This window comes from Rhea americana, unplaced genomic scaffold (assembly GCF_003343005.1).
Source record: "Rhea americana isolate MKP2758 unplaced genomic scaffold, rheAme1 scaffold_276, whole genome shotgun sequence".
Taxonomy (NCBI): domain Eukaryota; kingdom Metazoa; phylum Chordata; class Aves; order Rheiformes; family Rheidae; genus Rhea; species Rhea americana.
This window is the reverse complement of record NW_028186397.1, coordinates 1,068,665-1,093,190: the sequence shown is the minus strand read 5'-3', so window position 1 is coordinate 1,093,190 and position 24,526 is coordinate 1,068,665. Positions and strand designations below refer to the sequence as shown.

The following is a 24,526-nucleotide window of genomic DNA, read 5'->3' as shown; positions in this document are numbered from 1 at the left end:
CCTTTTACCATGCTGTGGCTTCATGTAACCAGCTGGCTTTGACCTCCAGAACTGGGAGAGGAAGAGCGATAAGGCGCCTCGATGCGGAGAGGCGTGCTGTGAGATGAGCCAAGAGGGAGCCTGCGCCCCAACTCTGCTGGGCGCTGCCTCTCCCCCGGGGCGCCTGAAGGCCCTGCGTGTGTYGGGGAGGGGATGGGGGGATGCAGACGGGAATCCCTGCAAAGCCCGGGCTTGGGTGGGCGGGTGGAGGCTACGTGCCCCTGGAGGCTGGGGAAACGTCGCAGAGAGCGCCGCGAAAAGCCCGTGGCGAGGCCGGGCGCGGCGACGCTGCGGCGCGGGGCGTCCCGTCGCAGCACGGGTCTGGAGTCCGAGCGATCCTCAGGCGATACTCGGCTTAGCCCCACGCTGCCGGCGCGGGAGGCCTCCCAGCAATTCTCTTCCTAAAACTGGCCGTTTCTGCAGGCACAGAAATAGCAGCAGCGCRGCTGGAGGGTTTCCCGCAGCGCCCTGTGCTCAGAACGGGATCCGCGGTGGGGACGCAGGTGAGGGCGATAACAAACAGGGAGGCAAAACCACGGGGTGAAACGTAGGATGGGCGCCGTGCGGGTAGCTTTAGCTACGGAGCTGGTGGTGATGGTGCGTCAGAGCCTCTTGGGCGACGTGCGACAGCAGCTTGGCTGCTCTGCCCTGCCCCTTGCGGGAAGGACCCCGGAGCCACGGGATTGGCRTGTGCGGTGCTCTCCCTTCTCCAGGGCAGCGTTTGGGGAGCTGGGCTGCGTCCCCTCCCCCTGCTGCAGTGCCTGCGGCTGGCTGCCTGGCGCCTGCGTTTCTGCCGGGAGCAGCGCGGCGGATGTCGCCGGACCCCCGTGCGCGCCTGCGTCCGCTCGCCGCAGTGCTGGGACGCCTGGGAGCGCCTAGGCCGGACAAGCTGCTGCAAGCATCCAGGTACTGCTCCTGCGTGGCGCAGGGCGAGCGGAAGATTCCCATCCGGTGACTGAGCCGGGCAGGGCACCCAGCCATCCTGCAACAAAGAGCTGCTTTGAGCCGTGAGCTCGGGGGAGAGCTGATGAAAGCTTTGTTGCCGGCAGGGCCGCAGCTAGACCAGCGGGCGCTGAGCTGCTCCRCGGTGGCCCTGGGAAGGGAGGGAAGGGGTTTCTCCGGCTTGCTTGTCCCAAGGATACGCGGCGGGCCGGGCGGGCCTCCTGCTGCCAGACAAAGCCGGAGATGGAGGCAGCGCCTAGCGTACAGCAATGGCTCTCAAACTTTCAGATGCCTTATTTCCCCCCCACCTCCCTCCCCCAAAACTCTTCCTCCTGCTAATAAATTGCTTGCTAAGCTGTTCCCAAGTGGAGATGCACCCTGCAAAGGGTATGTGTATGTGGGGGGGGCAGTTGCCAGTAAAGCTCTGGGGAGGGGAGGATGCGGCTGGAAGGAGGAAGGTGAAGCAGCGCTGGGGGCTGGCGTTGCAGCAGAGCGCTCTGGCCGGGCAGCCTGGGGAAATCTGCACAGGGGTGAGGCAGCGGTGTCTTTGCAGCAGCCGTGGGTCTCCCCTGCAGCTCGCCTAGCTGGTGTCTGTCTCTCTCCTGCTTCCTCGCCCTAGCTGCGCCATGCCTGGGTTTCTGCTAGTGCCCTTGGTCTCCCCTCTCCTGCGCCACCTTGTTGTGCTCGGAGAGGTGGAAAGCATCCGTCCTCCTCTGTGTGAGAGGAATGAGGGTGGAGGTTGGCGTGCCAGGGATCAAAGTCCTGGCCAGCCCAGACACGGGGTAAATAAAATACCTCTGAGCTTTGCTGTAGTTGGCAGAAGGAGCAGGAAGTGTGTGTTCTCCCACCTGTCCAGGTAGGCATTGCAGCATTAACCCCAAATTCCAGAAGGGGCTTCAGAGGGGCGTGAGGGAGATGTGGCAAGACTTTGACCTTGCCAAAGCTGCCGGCCTGGCCGTACCCTGGCCACCTCCTGAAGCTCATCCTGTGCATAGCTCTCACATTAGACAGATGCCTGCAGAGGCACTGGCTCCTGGGAATTACTCTGCCTGCTTTAATATCACTTTACCCTGTCAGGGCGAGGTAATGGCTCTCTCTGGTGTGTTTTATAGAGCAAGACTTCCAATTGGAGTCTGAAGCTGGGAAGAGATGCTTGTCCTGGCTTCGTGCCAGCTTGCTGAGCTCTCATCTCCTCTAGCCTGGGAACACGTTTTAATGGTGTTCTGCTGTAGTCCCAGGCACAGCAGATGCAGAGTGGATTTGGCTAGCTGCTGCAGACATGACCAAGAGTTTAAAAACAAGGTCTTATCAGCTGATCCAGCGATGCTAGCGCAGGCTTGCTGGTGGCTGTGGGAGGTGGGAGATGAAGGCTGCCATTCCCCTTGCCTGCTGAGAGAGACATGCTTTGCAGGCTCGCTGGGTTTGTAGCTAGCAAACTGCTAGAKGGAGCAAACTGACTTTCTGCTAATGGCACGGGGTGTGTGGTTTTATTTATTTATTATTGTTATTTTCCTCCTCTCCTCTTTGGTGCCTCCAATGTCTGTATTCTTTGATTGCTAATGAATGAAAGGAGTAAGACCTTTCCAGCCTTGAGAGGAGCAACTGATCTGACACAAAGCCAGCCAGGGCAGCTTCTCTCTCTCTTCCTCAGTGCAGCTATGCTATTGCCACTCATCAGGCTTTGGTAACACAGGAATTGTTTGCTCTGGTCAGTTGGAACAAGTCCTTGTAGTTTTTGACTTGACCTTTCCAGCTGTGGGCTGGAGGCAAGAGGAGATGGGAAGAGCTGTGGTCCTTTCTGCAGCATCTTGAACCTAGGTGATTGTGGCCAAGTCCCTGGAAAGCCAGTAGTAACCTTGCTCTAGGTTTCACTGGGGTTATGTTAGGGTGCATTTTCTGTTAGATGTTGGGGAGCTGAAGCCTCTGGGACAGAGAGAAATGTTTAGTGCTGAGGGGAAGGAGCAGGCAGGGAGTCTCCTGCCTTTATGTAGGAGGGCACCTCTGCATGAGTTGCAAATCTGTTTCCTTAGCCCTAGTTAAAAACCCAAGRGTCTCTTGCAGCCTGCTGGTTAGCACAGACTTTCTCAACACAAGCCTTCTGGCATCTAGAAAAACCTCTGGAGCTTCACACTCAGCTAGAGCAGGCATGTGTCGGCTGCTGCTGCTGGAAGATGCAGTCCTAGCTGCTGATGCCTGGTCCTCATCCCTGTCCAAGGAGGACTGGGCTGAGTTACAAATGGCTGTAGAGTTTGGGGAAGCTGCTTGGGTGAAGCCTTTCAGGGCTTGGAGATTGGCTTTAAAACTGTGGGAGATGGTGGGGGGAAAGGGGCTGGATAGTGGGGACAGCCCTGCATTATGAGCATGGGAGAGAGCAGATGAGACAGCTCTCCTGACCCCCCCCCCCTTCTGCTGGAGGGGAATTGCATTGCCTCTTTCATTCTGGGTCGGGGAAACCCTATCCCCGTGCAGCCCTGGTGAAAGGACACGTGTGCTGCGTTCCCATCCTTTGGGCTTGGGGTCCATATTTAGTGCTGTGACGCCTGGCCCCTTGGTCCTGAGGCAATGCTCAGCCAAGGCAAATGAGGAATTTATCCACTTAGACTTCAGATTAGATTTTTTTTTATTATTTTTTCCCTTGAGAAGATGGTCGAACTGTAGGACAGGGGTCTGGAGGAGTTGAGATCTCCATCTTGGGAGATACTCAAGCCTGGACTGAACACAGCCCTTGAACACTTGGTCTAGATGGCCCTACTTTGAGTGGGGGATGGACAAGAAACCTCCAGGCATCTCTTCCAAGTGATGCAAGAGCCATCACAGACTCTTCTGTTGAGACCAATGTGCTGCAATTTGCACCCCTAGCGTACATGGGATCATCTGTGTGTCAGTCTGACTCTTGAGACTGTAGTGCAAGAAAAGTCCAGGCTGGAGGCTAGGTTTGGAGAAGACCCTGAGGCAGATGGTGTGGCTCCTAGGAACCTCCTTTCCTGACAGTAGGATGGGGAAGCTCATGAGCCAGAGTCAAATGACTGTAGGAGGCCTCATACATGTCAGTTTGAGTGGCATCTCCTAGCTTTGGGATCACAACTCAGAGATGTACCTTTCTGCACTGGGTGTGAGTTGGCAGGATGCCAAAACCTGTCTGACCTCCTCCTTGTGTGTTCTCCACGGCTCTGCATAGTGATGATCCTTTCCCCTTGAAAGGGGAGCGTGAGATGTACCAGGCGTTTTTGGCGACGATTATGAGCGTCATGGCGTGCTGTTCCTGCCCCGTTCCCTGCGTGGCAGCCTCAACAGGCGTGTATCCCAGCAGGGAGCCACGTACTGCGAGTGTTGCTGCAGTCCTTGCTTCCAAGAGTTCAGCATTTGTCCTTTAATTTCGGGCTCTTATTCCTAGCTGCAGCAGTTCTTAGCACCATGCTGAAGCTGACGCCCATCTGTCTTTTCACTTGCAAAACATCCTTCTCTTGCCTTGGTTTCTGAAGCCTCAAGATGTGCATGTGCAGCTGCTTGGAGCTGTGAAGTTCTCGGGCACCACACAGAGCTGATCGTATTCCTGTGCTCCTCGGCTCGGAGCAGCTCTGGCCGCGCTGACAGGCAGCGCGGCCCTTTTCTGTGGCACTGCCACACGTCACCTGGGGCAATGCCTCTGGATGCGGCGGTTCTACTGGTGGCGATGTGGCGGTGTGAACGTCGCCTGGTGTGCGAGTATCTCCTGGCTATGCAGTAGGAGCCTCCTAGGCTCCGTCTCTGTTTCTTTTCTGACGCCACAGTGTGGGGGGGGGGCGGAAAAAGGAGAAAAGCTTGTGCTTGTGACACAACCTCAGTGATGGTTGCCAGCCTGGGACTCTGTTTGCTTTTGACTGCTGTTATTTTATTTTTGAATGTCTAAGGCCTTGGRTCTGGGTGTTTTTCAATGTCCCTTAGGAGCAGAGGTTCAGCAATTGCCGATTGCAGTCAGCAAGCTGGCGTTTGGCCAGTCTTCCCAGAGATCTTTTATTGTGTTGTTTAACAGTAATGAGCTTGCAGAGGTGCAAAGGGGRAAAAAAAAAACCCTCCTGCTTCTATTGAGTTGCAATCTTCTTCCCAAATACATAGCTTGCTTTATCTTCCAAGTAGTGAAGACACGTCCCACAGCACAGGACTGGGATGATTATTGTGAAATAAGACTTTGGGATCCAAATTTCCATCCCTAAAATGCTATCATTGCTATCCGTCTCCCAAGCTTATCTCCTGTTCTCACTAAAAATCAGTTTTATTCTTTTGCATAGGAAGGAATTCCCCCMCACACACACATACAACCCTCAGAACCCAGTTGTTTTTCTACTGCCACCATGTCCTTATGTCATTTTCTCCCATGAAAGAGCATGCTGCTAAAAATTTTTGCTTGCTTCTATACAGAAAGGATAGGCAGGCCATGCACGGTTTGAAGGAAGTTGCAGTTATTGTCTTGACAGTGTTGCTTGTGTGGGTCTTGACGCTTCCCTGCATCTCATACACACTTTGCCCAAGGACATGTGGGGAGACAGTGAAGGGAGCTGGCTTTGTAGAGGCACGGGTAGAGGTGCCAGGTAGTGACCACCTCAAGTCTCTGTTCATATTGTAGTTGACTCCTGACCTTTTCCTGGCGATAACTTTGCTCCCCATGGTCTTCCATCGTGATCTAAACTTGATTCATTTGGACCCGTTTAGTCTGGCATCCTAGTTTCTGATGTGGCAGCTGTTGTGGGTTCGAGACACAAGCAGTGAAGCTTCCAACTCTTTCCTCTTAAAGCTCTTGCATGTGGGAATGGTTTTCAGAGGCAGAAGAGTGGGTTGCTGAGATTGTTGATGCTCGGCGATTGCCTGGTTATGCATTGAATCAAGGAGGAAGGTTTCTGCCTAGGAAGAAGGCTTTTTGCCTAGGAGGACGTGCTGTCTAGTGGATTCCCAGCTCGTTGCTGCGACAGCCAGAGCGCTCTGTGCATGCATGTTCCTCCTCCGTCCTCCTGCAATGCTCCTCCGAAGGAGGGGAGGGGAGATGGGTGTAACTGGAAAGCCAGACTGTTCCAGCAGCTTACTGTGAATAGAGAAGATGTGCCAAGTAGAGCAGAAACATGCTGCTGGAGACCTGAGTGGCAGCRCCCACAGAGCTGTAGGGGAGCAAGCAGGAGAAGCTGGGAGCTGGGCGTTCCAGCTCCCAAGGACGCCTACTGAAAAAGCACCTTTCTTCCTATTCCCAAATGGCCCGGCCTGAACCTCCCCCTTCCGTAAGCTCCCCTTATCCGAGTCGATGTTTTGCTTGGATGAAAGGCAGTCGGCTCCCTTTGCTGGGCGTGTGGGAGTGGGAAGAGTGCTTACACAGCAGCCTTAGCCTGCCCGACCTTAGTGTCGGTTGCCATAGAGCATGTTTGCACTCTTGAGGGCTGTGTGCTGAGTAGACCTGCTGGCACTGGGGAAAGCTAGAAATAAGGTGCTGTAAGGATGAACTGTCAGTATGGGGGAGATAATAAACCATTTCTCACCGGTGTTTGTGGCCTTTCTTTCCTGTGCAGGAGGTAGCAGCACGCAAGTAACTCCTCTGCAGTCCTCTCTTTACCTCCTTGTTGGTACTTGAGAGAGGAATAGCCTGAGTGCTGTTCGCTGGTCTTATGCCTTTATGGGGGAGTGTCCAGCCTGGACGATCTGCCCTCCCCTCTTGCATGGGAAGTCGGAGCTGGGCGCTATGCCTGTTGGTACTTAGCAGAGCTGTGTGTCTGGCACATCGGAGCCTGCCYGTCCCTTAAGGGAGAAAGGTGAGGGCCGCGTAGGTATTTGTACAGCTGGAGAGATAAGAGATATCAGGGCTGGGATTTCTTGAGGATCGTTAAATGCACTTCTGGGGTAGGTTAGGTCTGATGTGCCCTAGCTCAGGACACTTTACTTGTTTTCCTCCTTTCAGATGATATGAAATGTCAGAAGTTCTGGGGAAAGAAAGCTGATACTGGGGGGACTGTGAAATGCTTTCAGCTTTTCTGCTGGAGAGGCTGAAGAAAGGATGTTGCTGGTGTGGAGATGCTGCTATTTTAACATGCAGCTCAGACTTCTCAGTTGAGGAGTGCTTCTGCGTGTGGTGGAATTAATGAGGCTGATTTCCTATGGATCTGGGTCTTGTCTGCCTCTGTTATCTAGCAAGGTGCAAGCTTGATGATGGCTTTTAGTCATGATTCATAATGTATACCTCTTCCCCGATGCATTTGTAGTGTGCTTATTAAAGATGGCAGCAGGAGCTGAGCCTCTCTCTAGGGGCAGCCGTAATGCTTTCTTGAAAACTGTCAGTGTTTTGCTGCTGACCCTGTACACCGAGGGACAGATGAAGAGGCACTTGCAGCTGCGCAGCCTGCCTGAGCTTTAGGGCAGAGCTCTAGTCTTGTTGTGTGCTGGATACACGTGGCAGCCGCTGGGGACCTCCTCGTGTCTCTGAGCATTGGTTCTGCTCCAGGGGACTCTTGTTTCCTGACTTCTCTGGGGTTTTTTTTGAGTACGGGGCTGAGTTTCTTCCTGAGCTGAAGCAAGTGACAGGTCCATTTTGTCCTTTGGTGGTTGTTACCTCAGCTATGGTGGAATTGGGTAGGTAGATATCTGCCAAGCCTTTCTGGGAGGCTGTTTGGACCCTTTCAGAGCAGGGCAGCAGTGGGATGCTGGATGCAGCAGCACTTGTTTTCTCTGGGCCACTAGCCTGTATCCTGTCCTTGACTTCCTCTGGAGAAAGGAATCATTGCACATCTCTTCTTGAATTGCACTCACAAGCAGAAGGCTTATTTTAGGATTTTTTTTTTGTTTGTTTTGTTTTATTTTTTTCTCTTGTTGCTTTAGCACATAATTGTTCCCCTAGATGTTTTATAAAGATGGAGAAAGAGGGTAAAGTGGGTAATTATGGACCAGTTTCTCCAGGAACTGGTAGTTAAGCAATTTGGAAGAAATGTGAGTGGTGGCCAGCTCCCAACAGACCGCTCCATATTTTGTTTCTTTTTCTTTGAAGCAGTAGTCCATGCCCTGTGTCTTGGCTTTAGTGGGGTTTTCCATGCCGTTCTTATCGTATGATTTTCTCCTACACAAGCAGGCAAATGTCACAGGCCAGATGAAACTTTTGAGTATGAAGTGCAAAATGGTTGGGATAACCACATGCAGGGAGCAACAGACGCCCAAAAGGGAAGGATACGACTAGGTTCTGCATAGGGCTGGTGCTACTGATGGATCAGGAGGTAAATATGAATTCTGCAGTGTGACTTTGTGTGGGAGGACAATCAGTTCCTGCTGAAAGGTATGAACAAGAACGAGGTCTTCTGGCAACATGAAGTGTTTCTTTCTGCCGTGCTGAGAGGTTCAATAAGGGCTCTGCTGTGTGTTGAGAGCTCACCACGCTTTGTGAGGGATGGTATGGAGGCCACAGAGGAGTGAGAGGCGAGCTGATGCCTGTAAAACAACTCGAGGCAGTTCTGGAGGAGTGAGGCTAACCAAGAGGATATGGGTGAGGTGTAACGAGTTCTGCCCACTCGGTAAACCCAAGCCTAAGGCTATTGCCAAAGAGCTCAAACCCTGTAGCAATGCATTCTGCAGGAGGACAAAGTTGTCCATCCCACCGCAGTGCTGTGTAACCCCCGGGCAGTCTGTCAGCAGGTCCAGGGTGCTCGAGTTGTAGTTGCCTACTGCCAACTCTAGCTCTGCACAAAGGTGTTACCAGGTAGGTGCTGCTGCCTGCAGAGGGACATCGCAGTGTGAAGCATGGCTCTCCCTAGCTCCTGAATGCACTCTGCGGGGATCTTGCAGTCATGCTCACCTCGTGGGTTGTAGCACTTGATACCCCCTGTGTAAGGGCAGTAGCTTGGTACGCTCTCGTTATATAGATGGGAAGAATGAGGCAGGGAGGAAGCGCAGAGCCCTTGTGCCATCCTGAGGAGTCTTTGGGCTGGCAGCGGGGCAAGTGAAGCTAAAAAAGCTGCTGCTGTTTCAGGCTGACTCCCACACAAGGGTTACACTATATAACTCAAGCAGTTGGTGCATGTAAGCTTCCCCACGCAGACGTGCTTCAGTTAACGTTGGCATTTTCGTGTCCCTTATCACCACAAGGGCTGTTCTGTGCTGAGGGCTGACATTTTTTTGGGGTCCACTTTTGGTCAGGGAATTTGTTGGCTGCTCTGGTAAGTCCACAGGTGCCTCCCAGTCTGAGAGGCGGCCTTCCAGGGAATTTGCTGTTGAGGATGCAGAAAGCTTTGAGCTGGCATTCCTCCGCTTTCTATTCCCTTTCTTTCCCCCCCCCCCCAGTCAGAAGAGGCGTTGAGCTCTGACAGCCTCCTCACATCAGTGATTTGTGGGCAGGAGGTGTATGTGTTGCAACCCCAGCTGCTGACTACAGATCTCTGCTCTTAAATGGAAGCTAAATCAGCTTTCCTTATTGCCAGGGGTGTGGGGGTGTTGGAGGTCAGTGTTCGTTCTGGCCTGTTTGTCTACTGTCCACGTGTGCCACCTGCACTGGCCACCAGTGTTCCATGCACAGAAGTAGAGGCAGGTGCTCTGAGATCTGCCTGCTGCCAAAGAGAGAGGGGAAGATGAAGGGGAAGGACTTGGTGTGCGTAGCCGGTTGTGCCCTGTCTCTGGCTCTCTGAAGGAGGCTTATGCTTGTCTGATTGCAGCTCCCAAATATCGTTGAGGTTCTTGGTTTTTGTCTCTCCCTCTGTGTAGGGCTGCAGGAGCAGGACTATGTCCACCATGGTGTACCCAAGGGAGGAGAAACTGGACAAGCTGAGCCAAGAGGAGATTATTTCCAACACCAAGCTGGTGATGCAGGGACTGGAGGCCCTCAAGAATGAACACAACTCCATCCTGCACAGCTTGCTGGAGACCATCAAGTGCCTGAAGAAGGATGAAGAAGCCAACCTCGTGCATGAAAAATCCAACTTGCTCCGCAAGTCAGTGGAGATGATTGAACTGGGACTTGGAGAAGCTCAGGTGAGAGTGGAAAGTACTCTTGTAGGTGGTAGCCAGGACTGATGGGGAAGGCAGGCATTTGGCTGTTTTCTTTAAGCTGCAGGAGCAGTAAAGAACTGAATTTAGACAGCCAGACTGGCATTGAGGGTGGGCCCGGACTGTGCATGTTGTGGGGGATACAGCGTTGTAGTAGGTACTGACTAACCAGCTGGGACTTTTGGCAAGGTGATGATGGCATTGTCCAACCATCTGAACGCTGTGGAGTCAGAGAAGCAGAAGCTGCGTGCTCAGGTGCGGAGGCTGTGCCAGGAGAACCAGTGGCTGCGTGATGAGCTTGCCAACACCCAGCAGAAGCTGCAACGCAGTGAGCAGACTGTGGCTCAGCTAGAGGAGGAGAAGAAACACCTTGAATTCATGAACCAGCTGAAGAAGTATGATGAGGATGTCTCGCCCTCGGTATGYCCTTGTCTGAGGGAACAGCTACCTTTGTGTGTGCAGGATAGGGGGGGGCTGGGACCAATGRGATTGCCTAGGTTTGATAGCCTTGTCCCTGCCAGCTTCCTTCTCCAGCAGTGCTTACAACCAAAGAGAGACTGCCTGGAGCAGGGTCTCAGGCAGAACATGGGGAAGGGTGCCAGGCTGCATTGGGGGTTATTGCATTGGCTTCATTTGGTGGGAGGGGGGAAGGTGGCAGAGACCATGGGAAGCTGAGGGCCTTAGTGGGCTGCAGTAGGGAGGGGAGGTTGGCAGCAGGTTTGGCCCAGGCTGCTGCCATCTCCAAGAACCAACAGCATCATGATCCCCATCCTTTTAGGAGGAGAAAGAGGGCGACTCCACAAAGGACTCTCTGGATGATCTGTTTCCAAATGAGGAGGAGGAGCATGGTCCTGGATGTAAGTGTTTGTGCTCATGCGTGGTTGCTAACCACCTCTATTTGAACGTGTTGTGCCTAATGTGCCCCAGTTTACTCATCTGTGCCCACAGTGCCCCACCAGCACAGCAGTGCAGTGGCAGCTGCCCAGCAGGGAGGCTATGAGATCCCCGCACGCTTGCGTACCCTCCACAACCTTGTCATCCAGTATGCCTCACAGGGACGCTATGAAGTGGCTGTGCCTCTCTGCAAGCAGGCACTGGAGGACCTGGAGAAGACATCTGGCCATGATCACCCTGATGTGGCCACCATGCTCAACATCCTGGCACTGGTGTACAGGTGAGCATGCTTAGGAGGGCAGAACTGGGCCAGCAAAGCTCTCTGCCTCTCACCTTTGTCAGGGCAGGAGTTGTGGTGACAAGGGAGCTCCTCTAGCTTCCAGAGGTTTGCCCTTTGAAAAGGTTTTGGCATAGATAAAGGGTTTGGACTGCTGATCTTTCCAGTAAAAATAGAAACTGGCTAAGGTAGGGATGAAGGAAGAAGTGGAACAGCTTATAGGGGCTGGATCTGCATGAAAGCAGGACTGTTGCTCCAGATGCTGTTTGCTGTAGGCTGTGTTTTCCAAACACCTAAGAACTGATAGACTTTGTACTTCAGGGATCAGAATAAATACAAAGAGGCAGCACATCTCCTGAATGATGCTCTCTCCATCCGTGAGAAGACCCTGGGCAAAGACCACCCAGCGGTGAGTGTGTCCCTTCTCCTTCGGTTGATTCCCTTATACAGTGGGTGCTAATGGGGCTGGAAGAGCAGCCTGCTTTGCTTTAGGGATGTCTGTGGCCAGGCCCCTTTGTACTGAACTGCCAAGGAGAGCAGTGTGCCCTGTGGTGTGAAGGGTGCTACTCACATGGTGTGGGACGCTATTTTGCCTCTTGCTTCCTTCGATATGGCCTGTCAGGGGTGACTGACTTTCCTGGATCCTCCAACCTAGGCAGGATAGCCTTCCCTTTCTCTTCAGAAGCTGCTGTACTTTAGGGATAAAGGAAATGGGACAGTTACCAGTGTTGCCACCCACTCCTCTTGTTTTATCCTGCTGGATCCTACTTTGTTTCATAGAGAATCTTATCTCTCTGCAGGTGGCAGCAACCTTGAACAATCTGGCTGTTCTCTATGGCAAGAGAGGGAAATACAAAGAAGCAGAGCCTCTATGCAAGCGAGCCCTGGAGATCCGTGAGAAGGTACCAGTCTCCCATGTTCTACTTCCTTCCAGCTCTTTGAGGATTTTCCACTGGTACCTTACCACAGCTGGGAGAACCAGGACCCAGTATTGCTTAGAAAGAAGGATGACCCCTGGCTTGAAAAGAGTCTGTTGCCTCTATCTAGCCGGCTGATTCTGCCACCAGCTTTAGCATTTCTCCAGTGTTGTTTCCGGTGTCAGAGGGCATAGCAGGATTTCTCCTCTTAGCTTCTGTTGCCCTGGCTCCTGTCTCGCAAAGGCACACCTTAGAGGGACTACAATGCCTGCTTTACTCCCTTGCTGTCATTTCTAGTGTGCTGGACAGGGAATCAGCATGATAGAGAAACCTGGCTAGGGTTGGAGCTGCCTGGCTCTCCCTGGAAGCTTACTGCAGTGTTTGAGTGTTGTCTTCTTGTGGCTTCTCTTGATTTCCCTAGGTCCTAGGCAAAGACCATCCTGATGTGGCCAAGCAGCTGAACAACCTAGCCCTGCTGTGTCAGAACCAGGGCAAGTATGAGGAGGTGGAGTACTATTACTGCCGAGCACTGGAGATCTATGAGAGCCGCCTGGGTCCTGATGACCCCAACGTGGCCAAGACAAAGAATAACCTGGTGAGATCATGGAACAAGACAGTGTGGCGATGGAGAGTGGTGTGCAAAGCAAGCATTGCCTGGTGCTTGGAGGAAGTGGGGAGAAGGCAGGGAAGGGAGGAAGTTAATCTGCGTGGCTGGAGGGCTAGTTAATCTGGCAACAGGGCTGGAGCAGTGTTTTCTTGGTTGCAGGCCTCTTGTTACCTGAAGCAAGGCAAATATAAGGATGCAGAAGTGCTGTATAAGGAGATTCTCACCCGTGCTCACGTGAAGGAGTTTGGCTCTGTGGATGGTTTGTACAGCAGCTGCTGGAGCTCGGGGAGGGATGTGCAGTTTGCTCTCCTGGCTCTCAGCCCAGTCTTGGCTGGTGCTGATACGCCCATCCTTCTGCCAGTGGGTTGCCTTGTGAGATTCTTGCTTGGGGAAGCCCTTGATACCATCGTTCTTGTCTTGTGCCTCACCTTTTCTCTGAGAAGGGAAGCTCTGGCTCTGTTTTTGCTAGGTTGGGCACTGTTGTGGCTAAAAGAGTTAGCAAGTGCCACAGCTATTCCCAGCATGGGCGGAGGTCTCTGTTGAACTCCTGGCATAAGTATTTCCCCCATGGGAGGACATGTTCCTTACCTCCCTTGCAGTGTCACTTGCCCGCCTTGGTGCTCTGGCTGGTGGCTGGAAGCCCTGTCACCTCCCTCTAGTGAGCCACTGGCTTTAGGGGCAAGAACCACTGGTTTGGGGGATGGAGCTCTGGGCTGTGCAGGCGGCAGAGCGCCAGAGGAAGCGGCAAAGTGGCCAGATGAGGTGGTGAGTGAAGCTGTCCTGTGTTCTCCCATGCACAGATGAGCACAAGCCGATCTGGATGCACGCAGAAGAGAGAGAGGAGATGAGCAAGGTGAGTCTGAACTAGTGCTGCAGCCTGTTGAGTGATCCTTTGGACCTGGTTTGGGCACCAGTTTTACGAGGAGACAAATGTTTTTTGGCAAGGGGAACTCTCAAGAGTAAGATTCATTTTTGCAGCCTGAGGCAAGGGCTGAGCCTCTTCTCATAGCCCTGGGGCTGCTGCCTCCAGGGCAGCTGTGCCTGAACGGCACAGTTGGCATAGTCCTCCTGGCAGTGACCAGACAGCAGTGACCGCAGACCTGCTCATCCTGCTGGCCCAGGGCCCAGTGCTTCTGTTCTTCACCTGGTGCTGCATTTCTAAATCTCCTATTTAAAAAAAAAAGTCAACCCCCTCCTTGCAGAGCTTCACTTTTCCCTCAGCCCCTGCTTTCTCCTCTGTTTTCAGTGGCAGCAGGGGCAGACCAACTTTCATGCCTGTGGCAGGGCCTTGGGCATAGCTGGCAGCCCCAGGCTTGGAGCTAGGCATTTAATGCCTTTCTTCTTGAGTTCAGCCACCAGCTCATGGATACCTATACAGAAAGTGTCGAGGTGTCTTGCATCTTGGGCTGCCCAGGCTGTGCAGGCTTTGGGGTAAGGAAACCCAAGTGCAGCGTATGGCTCAGGGAAGCTCTAGCACATGGCCTAAAGCTCCTAGGAGTGCTGYGGGGCTGAGCAGGAAAAAAGACCCCTGTGAGGACTGATCCTTTAGGGCTAGAGCCCTTGCTGGAAGGAAACCCCTGCTGTGGAGCAGTGGCCTCCAGCACCTGCTGGAGCTTTGGTCCTTGGCGAGAGCAGCTCTGCTGCATTTGGAGCTGAGCTGGGCGCTACCTGCCCAGCCTGTGTGTCCTATGGGTGCAGAGTCTGGGGCACGGGTGCCCCACGGCACATGGTGCGTGGGCAGGCAGCAGCAGTGACTCATGCAGGCAGGCACCACAGTTCATGCTGCCCCAGGCAGTGCTGGCCAAGGGACAGTGCCCCGCGCACTGGGTCATCTGAGCCCCGGCTCTTTCTCCTTTGGTGTCGATGACTGTCTGGCAGTGTCTTCGCTCCTGGCTGGCGGCTGGGGGTACAGCTGGCTGGCTCTGGCACGCAAAGGCCAAGGGTGGCGAGGGGACAGCTAGCAGGGCAGAGCTGCTGAGGGCAAGCTTGACCTTGCAGGCAGAAGGTGGGGCTGTGGCTGCCTGCTCCCTTTGCTAGCCACGGCTGCGGGTTTTAGTGTCTGTTCTGGTTGGGCCTGCTTCTGGGGTTTTCTGTCTCCCACACCATGCGCTGGTGAGGGGTGGGAATACCAACCCAGCCCTTGGGTTGCTGTGCCCTGCCACTTCTCTCTCTGTGGAAGGGGCAAGGAGGTGGGAGGTAAGGGAAGCATATTGCTGGGGTGCAGATATCTCCTCTAGCTGCAGCCCAAATCTGTAGCAGGGAAGGTGATTTCAGCTTCCCCTCCAGCAATCCGCTGTGCTTCACAACAGTGTTTGCACATTGCGCTTCCAAAAGCGGCACTGGTGCTTGGGATGGCCCAGTGTGGCCTGGGGGCTGCTCCTGGGACCCAGCTGGAGAGTCCAGGCTRGAGAATTGCAACACATGTGGAGTTAATGACTCTCTTCTCTCCTCACCCTACAGAGCAAGCACAGAGATAGTGCTCCCTATGCTGAGTATGGCGGGTGGTACAAGGCCTGCAAGGTTAGCAGGTAAGAGGGCTTCACAGGCAGTCTCTGGTAGGAGGTGGCTGCCAGCCTCCCCCTCACCCTCCGTCTGTCTCTGCAGCCCAACCGTGAACACTACCCTGAGGAATCTGGGCGCATTGTACCGGCGCCAGGGCAAGCTAGAGGCGGCTGAGACCCTAGAGGAGTGTGCGGTTCGCTCTCGGCGGCAGGTAACCCTGGATGGACCTTCCCCCGTGGCAGGTGTGGGTACTGTGGCACACGAGGGTAGCAGGTTGCGGTAGGGCATTTGGTTTGGCACATGGTGGTGGACTCTCCTGTGCCTTAGGGCCTCTGATGCCTTTAGGTTACATTCATGTAATGCTGGAACAGTTGTTGGTGGTGTTTGTGCAGGGGCATGCAGGTGCTTGTGTACATGTGGGGGTGTGCAAGTGCATGTGTGCATGGGAGGGATGTGTGTTGGGGCATGTGTGTGCGTAAGTATGGGGGAAGCAGACATGGCTCTCGGAGTACAGAAGCACATAGCTGCACCAGGACAGAGTCCTGGGCTTTGCCAGTAGCTGAGGAGATTTGCCTGAGGTCTCTTCTTACTGTTAGTTTCTAGTCTAGGGGATTCCCTAGAGATTTCCAGGAGTTTCTTCCACTCTTCAACTCCTCTCAGTCCTCAAATAACAAAGCAGGAGCTGTTAGTGCCCAGCACAGGGACTAAGGGACAGTGGAAACTTTCATGCACTGATGCACAAAGAAACCAAGCTGTCAGCTTTGAGGCTGTGTTCCCTTGTCCCCCAGGGTGGCAGGTTGTTTGGAGGGGACTTCCTGAGGTGGAACCTGAACAGGGACTGCTGAGAGCTGAAGCGCACTTGGCTCTGTCCTTTCTGCATAGAAGAGTTTTGGCTGTGATGGGCCAATGGTCAAGAGATGGGACCAGATCAGGCAGAGTGATAACATGGTGGAGCACTGGAGGGAAGGTGTGCAGAAGGATGAAGCTTCTAGCGCTTCCTTGTCCCTCTCTGCTTGCAGGGCATTGACCCAATCAACCAGACTAAGGTGGTGGAGATCCTGAAGGAAGGCAATAGCACAGAGAGGCGGCGAAGCCTGGGGGGCAACGTCAAGTACGAGAATGCCACAGACGGTAGCGAGGAAGTGAGTATGGGCGTGGAATGGAGCGGGGTAAGTACAAGACACCATCAAGAATGGCCTCGGCCGGCTGCCAGAGGCAGGGGACAGCTTGGCTCAGGGCTCTCCCCACGTGGCCTGTCGTGGCATCCTTGTCTGCCTCCATTTGTTCCCTGCACACTTCCTTCTCCTCTCTCTTGGCATGAGCCAGCAGGCCCACGGAGGTGCGTGTCTGGGCCCAGCTTCTGGTYTACAGGCCGGGTATTCCCAGTTGATGGCTCTTCCTTCCAAGAGGTTGTTGGGCCCTGGCCATGCACAGCACATGCTGGTCCTGGTCTGCCCTTAATCTTAGCCCTGACACCCTTATTAACACTCTTCCCTGCTGCTGCTCCCCTCTTGAGGCCCCTGGCTGAGAGCGCCRGCCCCATCTCAGGCCCACATGGCTGCTGTGAGCAGCTTGGCTGGCTGTCCTGCACCATGCCATAGGCAGCTCGGGGTCCGGGGAGGGTTGTGTGTGCGTGTGTGTGTGCCTGGTGCGTCTATGCACCTGGGTGACTGCAGGGCACAGGGAATAGTCTGTAGCTAATGTCTTTGCTGCCTCCCTGTCCYGGTCTTGTGCCATCTGTGGGCTCTGGCCAAGCAGAGGTTGATAAAAGGCAGGTTCTTGTAGGAGGCCAGGCCAGGCTGGGCTGACTAGTGGTGGCGAAAGAGGCTGGCGTTAGCCGAGACTCGGGCAGGGTGATTTGAGGCTGCCTAGGCTTGCTCTGAAACCAAAAATCACTTTAGTTGCTAGCTCTGAGTTTGGACAAGTGTAACGGTCTGAATCTGAGACAAGTGATTTTCAGCCTCTGTAAGGAGGAGGATGGAGAAGCAGCAGCATGTGAGCGTTGTGCTGGCGAGTGCTTGGCTCGAGGGCTGCGAGAGCTGTTAACGCTGCCTGTGCCTCTGGCRGACTCTAGCTTGGACTGTAAGATAGCTAGCACCTAGGGGCGGTTGTGTCTGRACACAGGCAATGCACTGAGCACACAAGTTCTCCACTCCCTCCTCACGTCTGCTGTCACTAACTCTTTCCCTGCACGTGGCTCGCCTCCGTCCTCTCCCTGCATGAGCTCCCTCCCTTCCTCCTTCCTCTTCTCCGTTGCCATGACAGCCCCTCGGATCCGAAGCCTGAAGCCGCTGGCTCTCTTGATTGTGGATTGTACCCAGGAGGTGGCTAGAGGGGATCTTGGGGAKCACAGGTGCAGGGCCGTACCTTGTCCCAGCCCTTGGGATCAGGCCCAAAAAGAGTCCTAGCCCCGGCAAGGCATCAACCCTGGGCCTCATATTCCCTATCAGTAAAGGGGCTGGACGCGTGTTGGGGGAGGGCTGTGGGTTCAGGTTAGGATCACTCAGTCCCTGTCCTGGCCATATCTCTCTGCAGTTTCTCCTGGCTGTGGTGGTGGGTGATTGCTCTGTGCTGGTGGTGGTCTGAGAGACATTCCTGGTGGTCTCTGAGCTGATCATGCCCAGGCGAGCAGGYGATGCTGCCCCCCTTCCCACAGCCCAGCTGAGGCAACTGCCCCTTTGGGCTCTTCCTGCCCATGGGATCCTTCCCCAGGGGCCTGCCCTGATCCAGCCAGTTGCAGGATTTGGGAACTAGCTCAACACCCTGGGGATATGGCTGCTCCCTTGTGTTTCTAGATGCCTTTCCCAACCAGCTGCAGAAGTAGCCAGCTCCCTCTCTATAGCCAGCAGCCCTGTGCTGGGCTGCAGCTGCCCCAGAACACGAGACAGGTCCCTCTGCTCCTGTCACAGCCAGCTCCCTGCGCTGGTCTGGAGACCTCAGCTATACTGCCCCAGGCTAGTCACTGCTGCCAGCCCTCAGCTGCTGGCTGCTGTGGGCAGGGCCATAGCGACCGCCGCGCCCCGCTGCTCTGGGAGCACCTTGGGGCCTGGAGGGGGGCACCACCTTTTGGTGGTGCTGAGGTCTCTGCAGGTGCCCTGTTGGGGTATGAGGCCCAAGAGTGGGGAGCACTTACGCTGTGGCACCGTGACTGTTCCTTCCCAAGCTCACAAGTCTCCCTCCTTGCCAAAAGTGTCCTGCTGTCACTGTGGGCAGCCTGGACGCTGCCCTACCTGCTGCCTGGGTTACCTGCATCCTCATGGCCTTGTGAATTGTGTCTTTCTCCTCTCTGTGCACTAGGCTTAAATGCCTCCCGAGACTCCCTCTTTCCCCTCCACCGCAATCACCTGGATGTTTGTGTTGTACCTTCCGACTTTTCCTCCACACCATCCCTCCTTCCTCGTCAAGATCTCCACGCCAGTCCCCCAACCCTCCCAGCGCGCGAGGGCACCGCAGCGCCTGCAGAGGAGTGCCTGGCCACATGGGCCCAGCTCCAGTCCCGTAGCCAGCGAGAGCAGGAAGAAGCTGCGTGGAGCTGGCTGCTCCCCCTGGCCAGGGCGAGGGACCACCGTCCCCTTACGTGCCACCACCCCCTCCCCAGCCTGCCCTTGCACATCCCCAGGGAGCTGGGAAYCAAGCCTGCGGGGGATTGTCTTCACTCCAGGCGTGCCGACTCCACCATCATTAGACATCCTCAACCATCCTGGCCTTGTTCCCTCCATCTCTGCAGAGGCCAGGATGGAGGCGTGAAGATGGGGGACTGTTTTTTGGGATGCAGAGGCCTGGCCTTGGCAGGGCTRTTGTGTGCACAGTTGCTTCCTTCCTTGTAGGCTTAGCTGATGTTAGTGTCCCACAGCAAACCTGCGCTGGCCACCAGTGTGCCAGGCTCTCCCTGCAGCACAGGGCCATAGGTGTCCCTGTCCCACCATCCTCTTCCTGGCTGAGCTCTGCAACCCAGGGGCAGCACATAGACCTCTCCACAGGGGCATGGGGATGGAGGGTGGTCAACAGCTACTATGCAGCCAGGGCAGGATGGGAGGTGGTGACAGCCAAAAGCCACCTGTGGAACAAGGACCTGCTGGGACAAACACATCTGGTTGTGACTTCTTGACTTGATACAGTAACTCAGTCCCTTGGCTGATGGCATTAAAGGGTGAATTGGCTCTCGGATCCCGAGGCATTGCTTCTGGGAGAGGGAGAGGCGAGGGTAGAAGTGKTTGCTGCTTCTTAAAGGCAGAAGGAAGAAAACTAAGAGGAAAGCAGAGCCCTTCTGCATGGGGCTAGTTAGAAGTGGCTGAGATGGGGAAAGGGCTGGCTTAGAGTGGAGTGGTCTGCAAAAAAGTAGGTGCTAAGAAGGGTGTGGGGRGAGAGAGAKAGAGMGAGMGAGCGAGCTGGGGCTTGGGCCACTCCAAGCGTGCAGGGCAGGTGGTGTGGCTGGAGGGTCGTTTCTGCAGGAAGAGAAAACCTTCCTGGGGAGAAGGGGCTACATTGCTGCTGGAGGAGAGCAGTTTCTGAACAGAGGGCCTGGCTTGCCCTTGCCTGGCTGGGCTGGGGCTCTGGGGCTGTGACCTCAGCCAAGGAGGTGGGAAAGCACTAACATTGCCCTAGCCAGGCAAAGACAGCTGCAGTCAGCGCTRCATCCTGACCTCGGGCTTGTGTAGGGATGGCTCCATGCCTCTGCCGGGACTCCAGGCCTGTACGGGGCCCGGGACTGGTGGTCCCTGCTGGGAAGGGGATGGTTTCATAGGGCCAAGCCACCCCTGCTCTGGGACTTGCCTACCCTCATCCCAGCTCCTTTGGGAGGTGGYCTTCCCCAGCTTTTCTGCCTGGGAAGGAGGCTGGGGAAGCTGCAGCTTGCAGGATAGAGCCTGGAGGCCAGCGCAATCCTGCTTCCTCCCCCCCCCCCATATTTATTTAGCTAGATCATTTCTTTATTTCTCCCATGCTAGTCATCTGACAGGCTGTGATGCTAAGCATGCTTGTGTCTGTCTGGACCTGGCTCTCCCATGGTGGCATGGAGGCCCTAGGGCATGTGCGTACAGCTCCCCTGGAGGAAGGTGGTGTGTCCTCAGGGTTGTGGGGGCTGGAGCTCAGGCCTTAAGGGCTCTTGGGCTGCCCCTTCTCTCCCAGTGCTGCCCCATGCCCCCAGAGCAGGGCGAGTCCCCAGCGGGGGGCGGCTGCAGACCTCGGCACCGCCTGCCCCTGTGCTTTGCCCTGGCTTGGACCTGGTGCTGTAACAACCGTACCTCCGATTAAAGGCAGACAGACCCAAACCGCTGCCCTGTGCTTATTTCCAGRCTCTGCAGGCCAGTGCTGGTCAGACCAGGGGTGGAGGGGTGGGCAAACTTATTGCTGGGAGCTGGCACATTGCTGGGGGTAGGCCGTGCCCGTGCGTGCCRCACGGGAGGTGCGGGGGCACCTTGTGCAGGCCAAGCAGTGGAGGCGAGGGACCTAACTCTGCTCCACTTCTCCTTGGCCTTCAAGCTTCTCCAGGGCTTTGGCATGCTCCCTTGCCCAGCTCGGAGGCTGTGTGGCAGGGCTGCCCCAGTATGGCTGAGCTCAGGCCTTCCCCAAGAGCTGTTTCCGTGAGCCAGAGAAGGCCCTGTTGTGTCCTTGGGCGCCAGGCGCCACGTGCTGCTGCRTGGTGCCTGAGCCCACTGCCCCCGTGAGATGGACAGAGTAGGAGCTCAGGGCTGGGGCTGCCTCGTGCTCTTGGAGTGCTCTCAGCCTGGTGGGTGCAGTGGGAATGGGGCTCTGCGGTAAACTGAGCCCCGTAAACGTTCTGGGTTAAAAATAACCGCGGAGAAGAGGGAGTAGGGAGGAGAGGGGAGGCTATTTTTAACTCAGTATGCAGCAGCGCCTGGTTTCTGGCGCTGGTCTGCAGTCAGCCCGCATCGCTGCGGCTGGGGAAACGCGGCCTCGTCCTCCAGCCCTGAGCCCAGAGCGTCCTCCCTGGCTGGGTCGTGCTCCCCCGTCCCGCGGTCCTGCTCCCCTACCCCAGCGCTGTGCCTTTCTCCTCCTCTGGCTTATGCGTGACCTGCAAAGGGGGAGAGCAGCCAGCACAACCGTACTTTGCAGGGAAGGCAGGCGCACGTTTTTCGCCTGGCACGTTGGCCGGGGCTCTCTTTACTTCCCCCACGGCCTCACTCGTGCCAAGGGCTGGCTCTTCGGACAGCCGCCCCGCTGGCTGCCGAGCCCGGGGCGCCCGCTAGAGGAGCCAAATTATTTGCTTCGCTGGTACTTACAGCGTTCGCTGCGTTCCCAGCGGCCGCGTCCCGCGCGGCGACAGTGCGCGGTTCCCGCTTCGGAGACCCTCCGTCGGGCCGCGCGGGTGGAAAGTCGCTGCGCGCTTGGCTTGCGCGGGAAGGGCTGGGAGCGGCTTCTGGCGGGAGGAGCGCTGATAGGGAAAACGCTCAGCTAGCGGAGAAGGGCGCGGGGCCGGAGCCCTTCGGGGCGGCTGGCGCAGGGAGGTGCGGGAAAAGAGGCCACAACGGATCCTGGAAACTTTGGGGTTCAGCGCGAAGGCGAGGGGCTTGGCCCGAGGAGGCCGCCTGGCAGGGTGGGGGGCTGCGATGGGAGGTCTGGGTAGGGCTGGGCGCTTCCCTGGCCCCCGGGAGCTCCCGGCCACTGCTGCCCCGGGGCTTGCACCCGCGGGTCTGGCTGAGCTGGGCCGTGAGGGTGTGAGGGTGGGGGTCCCGGGCTCCAAGGTCCGCGTGCGCCGCCCCGGAGAGCCGGGGCGAACCGCTAGCGAGCGGTAAGCCTGCTCTGGGCCAGGCGTGTATCCCCGACGCCAGTGGGCCAGGGGGCGTTCAGAGCTGGGCTCGGTGCTGGCGTCCCCGTCCCGCGGCGCGCTGGAGCCCGCTCGCGGCCGCTCAGCTGTCGCCCCCCCCCCCCTTTCCCTGGCTTGTGTCTCCGTGTCCAGGACGGCAGCGGCGCCCTGCAGCGCAGCAGCTCCCTGGGAAAGATCCGGGAGGTGATACGGAGGAGCAGCGAGATGCTGGTCAAGAAGCTGCAAGGCAACGGTCCCCTGGAGCCCCGGAGCACCAGGTACGGCCCTGGCCGGCAGGTGCCGCGCACGGTGCTGGCGGGTGCCGCGCACGGTGCCGGCGGCCCCCGGGCCTGGCCGGGCATGTGCTCACGGGCGCTCTCCTGTGCTTTCCYGCAGCATGAAGCGAGCCGCGTCGTTAAACTACCTGCACAAGTCTAGCGACTCTTCCTTCGAGGTGAGGCGAGCCCGGCAAGCGGCACTGGAAAGGGGGCTGAAGTCGCCCCGGGTTGGGGTTGGGGTTGGGGTTTGGGGGGTGGCGGCGGCGCGGCGCGAGTGGCGGTGGCGGGGTGGGCGCCACAGTTTTTGTTTTGTTTTGTTTTTCCCCAGGGTCCCGGAGGGCTCCGGGCGGAGAGCAGAGGCCTGAGCGCCAGCAGCACGGACCTGTCCTCCCACAGCTCCCTGCTGGCGGCCGACTGAGCGGGCGCCGGCGGCCCCCGTCCCCGCTTCGGGCGCTCCCCYCTGTTCCCCCGGCGCCAGTTCGGGGAGTGCCCGGGGCCCCGCGCACGCCCCTCTCCCGCACACCCCCCCCTTCCTCCATGCCGGCGGCTTTGGTGGCAGCCCCGGGCGCCCCCTCCCCAGCCCCGGGGTGGGGGGCAGTGGGGGGCAGCACCCTGCCCCAGCCCGCGGCGCCGCTGCGGCAGGGGCACCCTACTCCGGCGCGCGGGGGAGCTTCGCCCCCGGCTGGCTCGCTGTACTTTATTTTATTAAATAAAACCTGTCCTAGAAGCGACGGGGGCGAGAGGCTCCATCGCCAGCCCCGGGGGCGCTGGGGGGTGCAGGGTGCATGGGGAGGGGTGTAGGTGGGGGGGTGTAGTGTGGTGGGGGGGTGTATGGGGGTGTACGCGTGGCAGGGTGTGTGCGTGGAGAATGTATGGGAGTGTATGTATGGTAGAAAGTATATATGGGGCAATACGGGGTGTAGGTATGGGGAGTGTGTGTATGGGGGTGTACATGTGGCAGGGTGTATGTGTGGGGTGTGTGTGGGGAGAGAGAATGTATGAGGTTGTATTTATGGGCCTGTACATCTGGCAGGGTGTGTGTGCAGGGGTATATGTGTGGCGTGTATGTATTGGGTGTACATGYGTAGGGGTGTATGTGTGGTGGGGTGTATGTGTGTGCTGTATGTGTGGCAGGGTGTACATGTGGCAGGGGTGTATGTGTGGAGTATAGTGTGGCGGGGTGTACATGTGGCAGGGTGTATGTGTGGGGTGTATAGTGGGGTATACATGTGGTGTGGTGTATGTGTAGGGGTATATGTGTGGGCTGATGTGTGGTGGGGTGTACATGTGGCAGGGTGTATGTGTGGGGTGTATATGTGGCAGGGTGTACATGTGGTGGGGTGTATGTGTGGGGCATATGTGTGGTAGGGTGTATATGTGGGGGCATATGTGTGTGGTGTACATGTGGCAGGGTGAACATGTGGTGGGGTGTACGTGTGGGGGTACCCCACATATGGGGGTGTATGTGTGGCAGGGTGTACATGTGGTGGGGTGTATGTGTGGGGCATATGTGTGGTAGGGTGTATATGTGGGGGCGTATGTGTGGGGTGTACATGTGGCAGGGTGAACATGTGGTGAGGTGTACATGTGGGGGTGTATGTGTGGGGGTGTATGTGTGGCGTGGGTGTACATGTGGCAGGGTGTGTGGGGCGGTGTATGTGAGGTGGGGTGTATGTGTGGGGCATATGTGTGGTGGGGTGTATATGTGGGGGCATGTGTGTGGTGTACATGTGGCAGGGTGAACATGTGGTGGGGTGTACGTGTGGGGGTACCCCACATATGGGGGTGTATGTGTGGCGGGGTGTCTGTGTGGGGTGTATGTGTGGGGTGGGTGTACATGTGGTGGGGTGTATGTGTGGGGGCGTATGTGTGGGGTGTACATGTGGCAGGGTGAACATGTGGTGAGGTGTACATGTGGGGGTGTATGTGTGGGGGTGTATGTGTGGCGTGGGTGTACATGTGGCAGGGTGTACATGGGTGTATGTGTGGCAGGGTGTATGTTTGGGGGGGGTGTATGTGTGGCAGTGTGTTAATGTTTAGAGGTGTACGTGTGTCAGGGTGTATGTGTGGCATGGTTGTACATGTGGTGGGGTGTATGTGCGGGCTGTATATGTGGCGGGGTGTATGCGGGCTGTATGTGTGGGGTGTATGTGTGGCAGGGTGTACATGTGGCAGGGTGTGTGTGTGGGGTGCATGTGTGGTGGGGTATATGTGCAGGGGTGTATATGTGGGGTTCATGTGTGGCGGGGTGTACATGTGTGGCGGGGGGTTATGTGTGGCGTGGGTGTACATGTGGCAGGGTGTGTGGGGCGGTGTATGTGAGGC

The 24,526-nt window shown here is 56.5% G+C and overlaps 2 protein-coding genes across 6 annotated transcripts in view; one reads left to right on the top strand and one right to left on the bottom strand.

The window, feature by feature from the left end:
- Positions 1-4,231, bottom strand: part of MRPL2 (mitochondrial ribosomal protein L2) — a 6,346-nt gene extending 2,115 nt beyond the window's left edge. The window contains exon 1 of the mRNA XM_085308439.1: positions 4,126-4,231. Within this exon, the coding sequence (XP_085164565.1) occupies positions 4,126-4,231 (106 nt within the window). The remainder of the gene's footprint in view (positions 1-4,125) is intronic.
- KLC4 (kinesin light chain 4) lies at positions 825-22,932 on the top strand. Of its 5 annotated transcripts, none has more exons than XM_085308470.1 (16): positions 825-945; positions 9,679-9,945; positions 10,150-10,380; positions 10,739-10,817; positions 10,888-11,134; positions 11,453-11,540; positions 11,932-12,033; positions 12,470-12,643; positions 12,815-12,914; positions 13,456-13,508; positions 15,116-15,183; positions 15,260-15,368; positions 16,177-16,299; positions 22,077-22,201; positions 22,320-22,377; positions 22,530-22,932. In XM_085308470.1, exons 2-16 carry the CDS (start codon positions 9,697-9,699, stop codon positions 22,617-22,619), a joined length of 1,896 nt encoding a protein of 631 aa, XP_085164596.1. In that variant the 5' UTR covers positions 825-945; positions 9,679-9,696; the 3' UTR covers positions 22,620-22,932. The 5 variants fall into 5 exon arrangements, with proteins under 5 accessions (XP_085164596.1, XP_085164593.1, XP_085164597.1 ...); XM_085308467.1 differs by having other exon boundaries at positions 826-945; positions 16,177-16,326; XM_085308469.1 differs by having other exon boundaries at positions 827-945; positions 10,909-11,134; positions 16,177-16,326.
- The last annotated feature ends 1,594 nt before the right edge of the window (positions 22,933-24,526 follow it).

Bases quoted from the DNA above. Each gene is read 5' to 3' on its own strand.
- KLC4 (XM_085308467.1), top strand. From the start codon at position 9,697: ATGTCCACCATGGTGTACCCAAGGGAGGAGAAACTGGACAAGCTGAGC. The intron at 12,034-12,469 runs GTACCAGTCTCC...TGATTTCCCTAG, and splicing joins CCCTGGAGATCCGTGAGAAG to GTCCTAGGCAAAGACCATCC. The intron at 12,644-12,814 runs GTGAGATCATGG...TCTTGGTTGCAG, and splicing joins CCAAGACAAAGAATAACCTG to GCCTCTTGTTACCTGAAGCA.